This window comes from Grus americana, chromosome 1 (assembly GCF_028858705.1).
Source record: "Grus americana isolate bGruAme1 chromosome 1, bGruAme1.mat, whole genome shotgun sequence".
NCBI lineage: Eukaryota > Metazoa > Chordata > Aves > Gruiformes > Gruidae > Grus > Grus americana.
In genome coordinates this window covers 73,891,615-73,906,405 of record NC_072852.1, presented here as the reverse complement: position 1 = coordinate 73,906,405, position 14,791 = coordinate 73,891,615, and the positions used below count along the sequence as shown (strand labels likewise).

Here is a 14,791-nt window from a genome sequence, read left to right as displayed (position 1 = left end):
GACATTGAATTCTAATTATGTCCCCCCTTCAGCGTCCTTTCCCTGGGCAGAATGAGCCAAAATCTATTTTCGTGTCACTCCAGCAAAGTTATACAAGGCGTGAATTTGGCCATCTAGCTACAGTGACAAATCTACTGCTGCTCTAACAGCAACAAGATTTCTCATATTTAGTTTCATTCACAAGACTTCACAGACTCATTCAACACCGAGGGAGTATCATCCCTCTTCTTACCAAAGTGGTAAAGATTTTGCAGAAGAACAAGTAATGAAACTGGAGATGGGAGTCAGGTAGCTGAATTCCCATTACCCTACGCTATCCAAAGCACACTGCTGTACCCCCAGAATGCTGCTTCTGTACCGCAGCTGAGCATGGTCAGAAAAATGTCAATTTTCAAGGGTACCCATGACACTATGATGAAATTAGAGTCTGAACCCTGCATCTGCTGCCCTGCAAAAATTAAATAACAATTTTCATGGAGGGCCAGCAGTCACGGAAGTCAGGAGTCCTTTTATTCATCTGCCTATACATTCGCTCAATTCTTTAAGGACTCAGAGACATGTAGTCGTCAGAACCAGTTCTCAGGTGCAGCTATCACTTCTCATGCACTGAATACTTGCATGCCCAATAGTTGTTTCTGAGATTCCTAAATAGTTGGCTGCTCATTAACTAGATAGTTTTCTAATCAGCATGTACATTGCTCAGATATGACTGTGGGTACAAAGAGGTAAAAATGGCTTCAAGAATGATGATATATCTTGAAAGCATATTTGAGCTTTAGTGATGTGGAACGCTGACATGTTTTTCTCTCTCTCTGCCTCCACTGGACAGAACTTCAAATTCTTCAAAGAGCAGAGTTCTTCATCAGTTGGATGTTGAAACACTTTTGGTTATGCTTCAGGAACATTTGACATGTCAGAAAGGGATGATGGGAACCACCTGTGCCCAAAGCCACAGAGTTTGAAGACTTACAGAGCAATAAGGTGTCTTTAGCATGTCTGCATTGATTCTGACCCAACACCTCCTTCAAGATCAAGCATGCTGCTAGAGTTAACAGCAAACAGCAAACCTGCAGTGAGACCCTGTGTATGGCTAGACTCTACCCTTCTGGGCATATGGACTGGCCCAACAGTTTAGTAGGTTATCAGTATGCAGTACTCACAGCTGCTCCAGAATCTCCTCTTTCACAACGGTATAACTGACAGTCATCTATCAGTTTTCAGAACAGAATAGACATTTCCTTTGTTAAATCATCTTCATTAAAAAGTTTATGATCTGCACTCTAATAATAATTTTGTGGATTATGGCCCCAACTGTCTACTCTGTTAAAGTTTTCATGTTTTGTATTACTATACCTCCATCTTCATTTATCCAGTAGAGAAACAGATTCATTGTTCCAACTTCAGTTATCTGGTGATCTTCTCCATAGAGCCACAGAACCTGCTGGCAACCTAACTCCAGGGCTTCTTGCTGGGCATAAATAGAAGAACCATAATTCCTTCCAGAAACAAAAAGAAAGAGCAAACTGTAATGAGTATCTCCTTGGGTATTTTCTCATTTCTATGCAAGGTTTTGTGCAAATCTACCTTATAAGCAAGTGCTCTGCACAGTCACTGCTTGACCCTGGAATATTTTCATTTGAAGTACTCCACTAGTATGTTACTAAATTATTCATATCTACAACCCAAAAAACTTTGAAGGGCTCAACAGCATCAACAGCTCGAACTTATCCATCCAAATTGTCTTAAAAATACCTCTTGTTCCATTTTCTACACATTTTACTCATTGCGATTAGACATCTTATGAAAGCATTTATTTTTATTTAGCAGTTGGAATCTTGGAGAGACAGCAACAATTCCCATCCAGCTCATAGTTTAAAACTAAAACAAAACAAACCAACAACAACAAAAAAAACCAAACCAAAAAACTGACAAAACTATCTACCTCATCTCATATATGTTAGATGAACAGATGGGTCGTATATTTCAGATGAACTTCTTGGAATACAAAAATCACCAGAGGGGAGTTACTTCTTTTCTAGTAAAAGACATCCACAGAATTAGTAGCTTCAGGAGCTGCAGATGGGCCTTGATGAATTGCATATCCTTGAGGAGCAACTGTTTTCCTAAAATGCTGTCTACAGGGTACAGCTGACTGAATAATATGTGTTTACTTTGTGGCTGCTCTGACGTGGGGAAAAAATCCCCTTCACTTCTGATGTTCAACAACCATCAAGATCCAAAGTCAGCAGCTCCAAAGTGCTAACCACACTGGGGTTAAGTTCTCACCTCTGCGCACAAATCAAGCCAGTAGTGACTCCAGACTATTCCTTTTTTCACAGCTGATGTATGAAGGATGCACAGGAAACAATTAATACATTTCTAAAACTAAGCAAAAACTCACAAAGAGTAAAGGCCTCAGAACATCCAACTGAATGAAGGAAAACTGTTTTCTTGCCCTTTGATTATTCTACTAGCTCAGTTGAGTAGCACTTGACAGCTACTAACTTCCTGCCTATAAAAGAAGCTCCTACGCAGAGACAATAAGCTTCATTTAAACCAAAGACCAAGGATGTATAATTGAGTCACTTATTTAGCCATATCCAAGTCGCCTGCTTCAGTCAAGTCCTAAGCAGCTTTGCTCTACAAGTCAAGTACTTGAACATTGTGGTGGGTTGACCCTGGCTGAAGGCCAGGTGCCCACCAGAGCCGCTCTCACTCCCCTCATTCACCAAACAGGGGAGAAAAGGCATAACGAAATGCTTGTAGGTCGAGATAAGGACAGGGAGAGATCACTCACTAATTGTTGTCATGAGCAAAACAGACCGAACTTAGAGAGGGAATTCATCTAATTTATTACTAGGCAAAACAGAGTAGAGGAATGAGAAATAAAATCAACTCTTAAAACACCTCCCCCCACCCCTCCCATCTTCCTGGGCTCAACTTCACTCCCGGCTTCAACCTTCCCCCCCCTCAGCGGCACAGGGGGATGGGGAATGGGGGTTACGGTCAGTTCAGCACATGTTGTTTCTGCCGCTTCTTCATCCTCAGGGGGAGGACTCCTCTCATCGTTCCCCTGCTCCAGCATGGAGTCCCTCTCATGGGGTGCAGACCTTCAGGAGCAAACTGCTCCAGCATGGGGTCCCCCACGAGGTCACAAGTCCTGCCAGCAAACCTGCCCTGGCGTGGGCTCCCCTCTCCACAGGTCCAAGGTCCTGCCAGGAGCTTGCTCCAGCGTGGGCTTCCCACGGGCCACAGCCTCCTTCAGGTGCCTCCACCTGCTCCAGCGTGGGGTCCTCCACGGGCTGCAGGTGGAATCTCTACACCCCCTCATCCTTCCTCCATGGGCTGCAGGGGGACAGCCTGCTTCACCGTGGACTTCACCACGGGCTGCAGGGGGATCTCTGCTCCGGCGCCTGGAGCACCTCCTCCCCCTCCTTCTGCACTGACCGTGGTGTCTGCAGAGTTTCTTACATCTTCTCACTCCTCCCTCCGGCTGCAAAAGCTCGCTCTCTCTAAGTGTTTTTCTTCTTCTTAAATATGTTATCACAGAGGCGCTGATTGGCTTGGCCTTGGCCAGCGGCGGGCCCGTCTTAGAGCTGGCTGGCATTGGCTGTATCAGACACAGGGGAAGCTTCTAGCAGCTTCTCACAGAAGCCACCCCTGTAGCCTCCCTGCTACCAAAACCCTGCCACGCAAACCCAACACATTCCACCCCTCGCCTCTGTGAATCACATATTTAAGAATTATTAAAATATACATGCAACACAAAAACTACACACACACTAATCACATCAACAAGGAAAAAGAAAAAAGAATTCCCCCCACCAGAATCAAAACAACGCTATCACAACACCAAACAAGAGTGGACAATACACACAGACTCCACCTCTCATCCCTTCACCACTATTTCACTCTCAAGCTAAGTTCAGTCAATGTTTTGCCCGTTACCTCTTCCAATTACTATCCTTATCTCGATTTTCTCGAGCCCCACGTTGGGCGCCAAAAAGGGCTGACGTGGTTCAGCCCCAGCCGGCAGCTGGGTGCCACGCACCACTCACTCCCCCCTCCCCCGGCGGGCTGGGGAGGAGAACGGAAAAACAACGGCAAAGCCCCATGGGTTGGGGTAAGGGCAGGTTACTGGGACAGCAAGGGAGAGGGGAACAGTCAACAACAGCACTGGTAACAGATATTCACAGTGGGTGACAACAGAGAACAATTTACCGATCCGACCGACGGACCGACCGGACGCTCAGCCCGTCCCGGAGCCACGCCGAACCCGCCCCTGCCTGACCAGCCCCTTTTATGGTGAGCGTGACGTCACATGGTATGGAATAGCCCCCGGCCAGCTCGGGTCACCTGTCCTGGCTCCTTGTGAAATTACCTCTGTCCTCGCCAGAACCAGGACAAACATTAACAACTATGTCTCTACCTAAGTGGTGCTTTGGCCTGGTTCAACAGAAAACTGGCAAGACTATGGTCAAGTCAATGCAGCTAATTGTCTCATGCTTTCCCTTAAACACCCATACTCCCCTACCTAACTGCTGAGAGTTTTCAGGACAGTCTGCCAAGGAAGGAGGTCAGCAGTGAATGCTGCTCACTGCCCAGCTGGCAGCATGCTGCTATACTGAATGCTGCATCACAGAAGTGATATCTTTAGTGTCATCTTCTCCAAGGGGAACAGCCAAAGTATTACATGGACGCCTTCCAGGTCCAGTTCCTCAGTTTGAGATGCTGCAAAATTGCCTCTGCAAATAGTCCACTTGGCTGTAATAGCCAAACAAAAATATGCAACTAAATTGTATAAATAATATTTGCAAAGTACAATTTTGAAATCTTTGTTATAGTACATTGTTTAACAGCTACATTTAATACCTCTATTTCTGCTGGATTAGATACTTCACTAAAAACCAAATCTCCTTTGTGAGCTATGTAGAAGATGCAGAATTATGTCTTCTTACCCTCCCAGTTTGCAGTCCCCTGTTCCTCCTTTCCAGGCTCTTACATATTTTGGATCTGCCCATAAGGATATTGGATTAAAGCTTCCACTTGCAAAGTAAGGGCCCACAGGGCTCAGTATGACATACAGTAGGGCTTTAGTCGGCTTCTTCACTCCAAGAGAAGGCTGAAAATAAGGAATGTAAACAAATCAAAAGTTACTGGTATACTCCAAACATAAGGTGCTGCACAACCAGCTTTTGAAACACTGCTTTCAGAGGAACTGCAGCACAAGAGTGCTTTTACCAGGACAATACAAACTTCTACAATGAAGATAAAATATTTATATAACTTCCCCCATCCAAGCAACATAACAACCCTCATTTTATATATTGTCATCATTCACTTACAGCTGTTTCATTTATCTATATATTATTCTAATTTTCTCAAATAGTTTCAAGCTTTGGAGAATTCAGAAATTAGCTTAACAAGATAATATATAATTATATGAATTAATCACAGCAGAAGCCTGCAAAGCCTTCTAGGGGGAGGAGCAGCAAGGACCACTGCTAGCAATAACAACAATGGAAGAACCACTGTCAGCTGCATTAGTGATGAGAATTAGCCAACGCCACTTAGAACTGACATTAGTAGAGTTGAGTGCTGGCTCTGTGAATGGCTGTGTGATAAGCTAAAGTGATTTTCTGCTGGAAATGGTTTACATAACAGCACAGGAAATAACCTGGAATGTATCACTTTTTCTTTTTTTTTTCTCCTCCTCCTCTCTCAGACACAGCTTCTCACACTTTAAATCATCACCATCAATACTTGAAGGTGGAAGTGAAATGTCTGGCATTGGTCAAAGCCTGAATTCTGTGGTAGGAGACTCTGCCTAACTATATGATTCCTTGCAAAGCTCAGGACTGACCACGGAATCACAGAATGATTGAGGTTGGAAGGCACCTCTGGAGATCACCTTGTCCAACCCCTTTCCTCAAGCAGGACTACATACAGCTGGTTTCCCATGATTCTTGGGATCTTCTCTGCAACTGAATGGATTACTATTTTCTCTCCACTCAGAAGAACCAGTCTCATAAAAAGAACAAGCTCATCCTTGGTTTCTAAGATTAGGTCTCCATTGAAAAAAAAAAAAGTTATTGAACTTAAATCTTTAGGACCAAAGGTCTAAGCAAAACACTGTGCACAAAGAACATGAAGCTAACTTGGGAGGTGGGAGGGAAAATAATAGTGTAATAATGGAACTACTGGAAAATTGAAATAAGCTTTCCTCAGGTGCTGAGAGGGTTCTTTTGATTTCTATCTACCTTACTCCTTCTGCAAAACTTCTAACAAGAGAAAGATTAACTAACTGAGATCCAGATATTTTTCCTGATTCTTACATGACCATTCAACAGATCGTGCTGGCTGGGTTTCCTAATTGTGCTGATTCATAAAAGATTAGCAAAACATGTAACCCAGAGACAACATATGACATCATGGAAAGGCCAGATATGTTTGCTGACCTGAAACAAAGCTCAACAGCAAAAGAATTTCCCAAAACAAAAACAGGGGGAAAAGGTACAATTTTTAATATTAATTTACAGTCACTGAGTGGAGATCCTTACATCTGAAAATCTACAACTACTTTACAAGCATTGAATTAATGAACCCCTAGAACACACGTGAAATGTATAATGCTTATGTATGGTAACTACTTACAGATGTGGATATTGCAGGAGAGTAAGTTGCCTAGTTGGGAACCATACATTCTTTAGCTTCCTATGCTCTACCATTATATGTTTCTCTTTTGCCACTGCTAAAAAAAAGCCCTTAAAGTTTTAATTAAAATAAACTCCTTGTTTCTAATTCTTTTTATAAATACTTGACTCACACCCACGTGACACTCTCAGAGTACACACTAATACCTAATTGTGAAGGAGCCTCTTATAAGATTATGTTTATCTGCATTCAAGAATAAATTGACAGAAAAACTTGTTCTTAGTTCTGCTAAAAGTCTCTCTCAAAAGAGCCATCTTAATTTACTGAGTAGAATCTTCCAAAACTTCCTCACTAAGGTCAGTGTGGAGGTATGAGATGAAATCACAAAATCTACACAGCAAATTTCTATTCCCTCACATTTTCTCTGGATTATTAGTATTTTAAAGGCATACATTGCCATGTCACAAATAACTATCCTTCGAGCACAAAACCGAAGTTAATTTAAATTTTGCCGTTACCACCCAGAGTAGTTGAGCAGTTTACTTTCTGTGATCTGAATCAATGTGTCCACTAGGTGGTGGTGTGGTCAACATAAATTTGTGAAGTAGAGCTACAGGTGACTAACTCAGAAGTAAAAAATATAAAAACAAGTTGCCCCTGAACTGTAATACTGTTGTCTAGTGAGTGCTGCATATTTCCCTTTAGGGATGGAGGCTTTTGGCTCGTGCTTAAATACACAAAAGTTAAGAGGGGAAATAAGTGTTTCACACCTCAGTTCCAATTAAGGTAGGACGGATATACAGGCTGGCAGCAGTAGAGTATGGGACCCACTCCTTTTCCACTTCCACAAGCTTCCGGATGCACTCTAACAGCTCATTCTGGTCAAAACACTAGGAAGGAAAAGCAAAGAGAAAAAAGCAAATGGAGAAATATAGTCTGAACACTCTGTGGTCTTTATAGATCCACATGCTAAGGGGAACACTACATCAGGGCGTGTAACAGAGACAGTTTATAGACATTCATGGATGACTACATCATCTTCCTTGAGTTCATTTCTTACAGAATGTAAGATCTTTACCTTTTTATACAGTATCCTGAATGCCCTCCTGCTGCTACAAAGTATTCTCCTGAGATAATAAAAAGGAGTCATTGACCCTTCTTTCCTCCAAAGGACATGGAGAAAACTGCCTGTGCAGCCAACACCTTCACTTTGGCATGCTACAAGCTATGGCACCACCTCTTCTGTAGAAGAGTGCTTTGGGTTATAATTCCAAGGGGCCCACCACGTCTCCCAGTTTTACCAAGTTGCACAGTTCTTACAGCAATAAAGCTAATAAGCATGGGAGGAAATTCACTGGCCAATATACAACTGCTAAAAGCAGTGTTAAGTTGCTAGCATGACCAAAAATGAAGGCACTCAGAGGCTGAAGGACTTAACTGAAGTGGAAAGAAGAAAGAACATTAGCACCAGAACAATTTCATCAACTGTCTGCATGCAAATACCTGCAGAACAGTGCTCATTCCTCAGAAATAGGCTGTGTACATCTGAGGCAGTAGGGAGACAACAAAGTAAGTAAAACATTGGTGTGATTTAAAAGAGAAATGCATTTCTAAGTTCCCTTCACTGAATAAGATCTCTCAACAAAGTTTAACTGAACTATTCAAGAGTTAGTGTGTTTGATAACTGTCACACTACTGTAGAGTTTCAGAGATTTGCACTCTGAACACGAAAATACGCTCTGACTTAAGGAGAATAAGATGCCTTGGCTACATACTGGCAGAGTTGCTCGTCTTGCTGATCGCGCCATCCTGTCCATGTTGAGGGTTGGCCGGAACAGGCGGATTTTGCCATCCACTCCTCGGTAAGCCTTCATTCCTTCAAACAACTACCAAGCAAAAAAGGGGGGGAAAAGAAATCAAATAATAATTGAGACATGTTGTCCCATGACGATCCATGCAAAAGCAGAACACACCCTTTGGAAATAAAAGAACTTCACTTTCCTGCTCACAGTACTTAAAGCATAAATGCTAACTACTTAATCCTTGCAACACACTCCTGTGAGGTAGTATTATGAAGTCTGTATTACAAAGGTGACCTGCCTATGCTTCAGATACTCCTTTCTCTGTCAGGGGACTTACTGATAACCATTTTTTTCGTTATTTGGTTACAACAATTAAAATTTGTAGCATGTGTTTGACTGAACTATTTGCTCACATCCTGACCGATACCTAAGGCTGAGCCAAAACAGTATTCTCCCTTATGGAAAAGGTCTATAGAATTTAATTATATATGTTAATAATTTTTAGGGCTCTGTCCAAAATGCATTTTCGTAGGAAGCACAGGACAAGGTAATTAAGGGAACTCTGTTGCAGTTCTTGCTATAGTTGTAACAAAATCTTGGTCACTTATTTCCTCCGTATACCCCTATGCTGTGGAAGGGAGCTTAGCTAGCATGAGAGACAGATGCATCAGCCTTCCACTAGAAGAAGAATGCATGAAAATGTTTTATCTATACTTTACAGGAAACTTAAATTAATCATAATTATCCAATCAAACTGCAGAATCTGGATGACTGGTATTGCCGATGAATTTATCAGACACTCTTATCCCACCAACAGCCTCCCAGCAGAGTGCTCTACAGCATCTCCTAACCACAGCAAAAAACACATGCCTACAAAATATCCATACCTATTTTCAGTTACAGATTGATAATTTCCAGTTACAGTTATAGACAGAAAACACATGTATTATATAAGCTTACATTATTATATACAGGTATTATTTAGATTAAGTATTAAAGGATCACATATGCTTATAGACAAGAGTTCAGATTTTTAGAATTTATTTTCTAAAGCATTTCTTTGTACATTAAATTTCAGTAGAAGTTTTATGAATTTAACTGCATCACTGCTGTCAGTCTCCTCAGACTTCTCCTCCTGACTGTTGCACAAAAATTTGCTGGAAATATATTCTATGCTGTTGGAAGTCTACATATGCAGAGTTTTTATTTGGAAAAAAGAATCCTGTATTTATGTATAAGTAATTTTAGTAGAATACTCAAGGTTTCATTATTATTATTAGATTCGATATCATTTCCCCATAAGGATCAGTGAAATGCAGTGTTCAGAAAGATTTTGTGCAGCCCCACGACAGAGCTAGGTCGTTCCACATGACAAATTTTAATTGGGTTGTAACTGTGTTGCAGGAATCCCCGCAATTTTACTTAGGCTACATGCCAACTATGTCGCAGAACCAGAATTAGAACCCAGAACCTTTTGCCTTCAAAACTTATTCTTATGGCAATGCCAACCTTATTAAAAGTTTTGTACACAGTTTTGAAAAGGAAACTGTTCCTAGGATAGACATTGTAGCTACAAGAAAAAATTTTATCTTTAGTAAGGGATGGCATAGCTGGTGATATGGTTGATACTTTGATGTGATTTTTATTGGGCCAGTTACTAACCGGTAACACATTTCTGTAATGCTACTTTCTTATCACAGAACAGTTGTTTCCCCCCACCCTTTTCCCAAACACATTCACAGAACTTTTAATGAGAGGGAAGAGGAAGGAATGTTACTACTAAGATTTGATCAATGGTTTGAGAGAAGTAAGAATCACATCATTACTGAAACACAAAGCCTTCTCAAGCTGGTAAATCTTTTTCTACAAAAAGAAATGTTTTTAACCTTCCAGAGCTCAGTAAAACCTTTCACTCATTAAAAAGGGAGACAGTGATGTGTTCCAGAAATGCTCAACTTGAATAAAAGCAACTGCTGTGGTTGCTTGATGGTTGGTTGCTACAGTGGTGCGCAAACAATATCATCTGTACGTCACAGGAGCTGGATCTGGAGTTCAGCAGATCCAGACTACCACACTGCATCATGGAGGGCAAGGAGAAAGGGGAGGGAATGCCAAATTCATCATTTTTATTATACCCACTGTGTATTCATTGAGCCACAGCATTGGCACCAGATTCTCCTCTGTCTGTCCTCTCGGCTAGAGGAAACGTGATGCAATAAGGGTAAAAGAATAAAAAAAAAAATGGAAAAAAAATAAGAGCATATTCATATTAGCAATGATTTCAGATTGGGCCATAGGCCGAGCATTAAAGCAATATGCTACTAAGAGTGAAATATAGATTTGGGACTCCAGCGTGGTTTCTCACTTCTTGGGCAGATCAAGAGCTTCAGCCTTAGTCACAGGGGCCTGTTGTAATTTACACAGGACCTTTGGAGGCTTGGTGACTAGATGGGGAAAAAACAGCAACAACAAAAAATAGTGAAGGCAGGAGCTCAGGGACAAGCAGGGGAAAGCTTCATCCTTCACTTATACTAGTGGTTAGGGAAAAAAAAAAAAAAGAAATAATAAAAGAAGCACAAGCAATTCCACTAACTTCAGTAGAGACACTCCCACCTGCCCAGAAGTGGGAGGAGAAGCAGGCTTCCATTTCAGCATAGGCGCCCTACTGAGGCTCTCACACAGATGTGAGTGTAGCCAAAGCTGCGCTGGAGACACAAAAGGCAGCTTTAGACAGTAAGCAGCTAAGCACGGAAACTGTTAACCACGCTGGTTTCCGACTTAACATTTCACTTTCCAAAGTTCCTTTCTGTATATTCTCTGCTTAAATACAATTGTATATGCTGAATGCATCAGATCTAGTTCAGAGCTCTCCAGACTTGTTCGGAGTTGCAAACAAGCATCTGTCTAGTCTGTTCTGCAATCCAAGCTATGAACCTTTAAACCAGCTTAAAATAACTTTCGCAAAGTGCATGTTCAGTCCTCAAATTAAAGCTTGTCTTGGAATTTCACAGAGTCTTCTCCAGTGCTTCATTAAGTTACACCAGAGACAGTAATTGGACCGATTCACCATCGGTGAACTAGAATGCTTTCTCAAATGAATTCGTCACCACAAGAAAGGGCTCACCTTCACTAGGCTAGAAAGTTAAGTGAGCTAGAATCCACAGACCGGAGTTGCTTCTGAGTTACACCAACATAAACATAACTCTGTTGTAAATAATGGAATTATTCTGGAAGGACATCAGTTAGCAAACAAAAATGTAACTCAATTCTAATAAAATTAAGACAGTAAAAGTCCTTGAATTACAAAGCTATGGCTTCAAGAGCTAATGAAACAAAATCACAGTTTCCAAATCAATTCAGTACTTACTTCTATAGCATAATGCAGAGCCGAGGAAGCTGGATGCAATGAAAGGTTCTCAAGTGGCTTAATATAAGGTTTCTCCCACCCTGAAGCCAAGGACCATTCAATTATCAGCATATTATCAGTGAACACAGTTCCAAATACCAGACCACTGGGGTCTGGTTTTTCCTTGAAAGTCGTAGCTGGGGTGATAATCAAGTCTGAAGCCTGAAGGAACATGAAGACAAAAATTAAGTGTATAAAAATGATTAAGTCAGACTGATTTCAAATGATTCTGCATCAGTGAACTGCAATATTTTATCTGTGGAGACATTTAACAACAGAATGGTTAAACGTGGCTACCTCTAAGTAGCTGGCAAAGTATTCATACTGTGTATGCACACATATACACAGTGCTGCTTATCCCAGAAGTAGTTAGCCTATTTTGAAGCACTCTTAAGTGGAGGAAGCAGTACAAGGTGAAAAAATCCAGAAAATTAGCAGATGAAAATTTATTGGACATTTAGATTAACACATCTATACAAGTTCCAGAAACACTCGATTGCTGTATCTCAGAACATAAGCTTATCATCAGAAATTAATCCCCTTCACAACTAAGTAGATATGTTACGCTGATTTTCCTTTAATGCATAAAACCAGTGTGAGAGACCAGAGCCAGCAGATTACTTGGGTCACACTAGCTTGTTCATTCACATTCATATTTTCCTAGAAAGATCCCATTAGCAAAGAAGGGAAAATGATTCCCTGCATAATTAACTGTAGAGACTTTCTCTTACAAGCCAGGACTACCTGCAGAAATGTAGCATAGTTTTCTGTACTGGTTTTGGCTAGGATAGAGTTAATTTTTTTTATAGTAGCTTATATGGTGTGAGTCATCCTAAAGAACAGCAGGGGAAGAAGGAAAGCAGGATCTCTGGCATGTCACTCCCCTTTTATACATAGATGGGGCTAAACAACTAGAGAGGGCTATGAAGTGGGCAGAGCCTTGATCCATCCTCTCCATTCTCTTTCTATGTCATCTGAGCATTTAAACTCTGCTGGTCAGAGAGGCAAGGAAGAATTCAACAAAGAATTGTATTTGAAGTTCCGTTTTCCTTCCTAATATGACTCAGAAAGCATCGACCCTTATTACAGACCCTCAAGTGAAATCCATGTTGGGTACATATAGAATGGACTGGAATACAGGCAGTTCAGGCTATTGTTCAAATGATTCGCATGTGCACTAAAAAGGCAATTCTGCAAGAGATATCACTAACTTTGACTTTTCAGACTCAGCACACATTTTTCAAAACGAGAAAAAATTAGTCCCAAGCTTTTGAAAAAGAACACACACACTCCTGTCTTTGTAAACAACCTGATTTTCAAGACATCTTTAATAAACAATGGCCTATATTTTATTGATTGGTTGGGTTTGGGTTTCTTTGGTTTGATTTTTGGGGGTTTTTTTTGCTTAATGGCTTAGATGTGAAATTAACTTAAAGCTGGAGCACATGAATAGCTAAAAGCTTGTTTCAAACCATCTTCAATTATAGGGCTTGTCTAGATATTACAGTGCATTAGCCTGGTTGAACTAATACATAATCTGATGAAACAACAATTACTCTTCTTAACTCTTTAGAGGACCCTTTATCCTGCTGACAGCGAATATGCCAATGGGAAAAGCACTACTTAATGATGTCCTGAAAAAAAAAAAATAATTTTACCTGATAACCTCTTATCATGTGCTTTGGGGAAAAAAGGATATCACAGAAGAGTGTGGATCAAAATAAAAGCCACAAAGGAGTGTTTGCAATTATCCGCAATGCAAGACTCAGCTCAGGAAAACACTTATGCAGGAGCAGGATGTCAATGGGGCTTAGGCGAGGATGTAGAACATAGTTATAGCCTTGGCATTATCTCTGAACAGAATCACAGCTTCTAAAGAACTCCTACTGCCAGTGATACCAACAGCTCTCCCTGAAGTCAAGGCTTCTTCCTCATCTCAGGTCATTTTCATTACAGTAATTATCTTTACAATAAACTGGCCTGAGGACTAGAACTATCACATGGAGTCTCATCCCTTAGAACTCCCATCAGTGTGCCAATTTCTGCCTTTATGCCTCAGTTTGCCACTTCCTCAGTTGTGGTAGCACAACTAGTTGAAAGGGAGCACTATAAAACAGTTTGCTAAGCTTGTCAGGGTTAATAAAAGGCTTTTGCTTTAAGGATGGGGAAGGATTTTAACGTGGCTCTTCTCACAGGCCCACATGTACATGTAGAAGGAGCAGCCACAAGTACAGAAATACGCTCACTTGGGAGCATTTGGGCTTTCTTTGACCCAGTTTTGCCATCAAAGATATTTCTCCAGATTTGGAGATCTGGGGTTCAAGAGAGCCTTGGATGGAGTCTCTGTCATGTGAGTGATAATTTAATAGAACTATGCTGATCAAATACAAGCACATTGTCATGCTCTAATGGTTAACACAAAGAGGGTCACAGATCCAGAGTCACTCCTATGGTGGCTCATTACAGATAAGAGGTAGCCACATGCTCATTCCTATAGTTTCAATAAATGGGTACTCCCGTGTGATGGGCAGTCACATAGCAGTGCCAATGGCTCAGAGCAGTAGCCCACAGTTCTTAGCTCTCAGCTCCAAGGGTTTGGGACCTTCTGCAGTCACAAACAGAAGTCACTGGATTGAATTTCAGGTTGAAGGCAGAAAGCCTAGAGAGTTAGGTAGCTACGATGCCTACCGAGAAAGGAGGCAAATAGTTTCTGGACCACAGAGCTTCCTGGAGCTGCACGCTCTGAAGAAGCAGCCCACCTGCTGTTTCTCGCCTCCTTCAGCATTTAGGGAAACCAGCTTTCATTCAGGCATTTTGCCAACACCTGACTCAACAATATCAGGTATGACACTTGGCCCATAACACTTCCTTCAAACAATAGGAACACCCTGCATAAGACCTCAAATATAGGCCAAACTGCACAGACCAG

The 14,791-nt window shown here is 41.4% G+C and overlaps 1 protein-coding gene across 2 annotated transcripts in view; it reads right to left on the bottom strand.

Moving 5' to 3' along the window:
- BCAT1 (branched chain amino acid transaminase 1) overlaps positions 1–14,791 on the bottom strand; it is a 69,145-nt gene that overhangs the window by 20,235 nt on the left and 34,119 nt on the right. For both annotated transcript variants that reach the window (XM_054803419.1, XM_054803498.1), the window contains exons 3-7: positions 11,824–12,024; positions 8,430–8,540; positions 7,425–7,544; positions 4,959–5,122; positions 1,354–1,496 (exon numbers count right to left, since the gene is read on the bottom strand). In XM_054803419.1, coding sequence (XP_054659394.1) covers positions 1,354–1,496; positions 4,959–5,122; positions 7,425–7,544; positions 8,430–8,540; positions 11,824–12,024 — 739 coding nt within the window. The remainder of the gene's footprint in view (positions 1–1,353; positions 1,497–4,958; positions 5,123–7,424; positions 7,545–8,429; positions 8,541–11,823; positions 12,025–14,791) is intronic.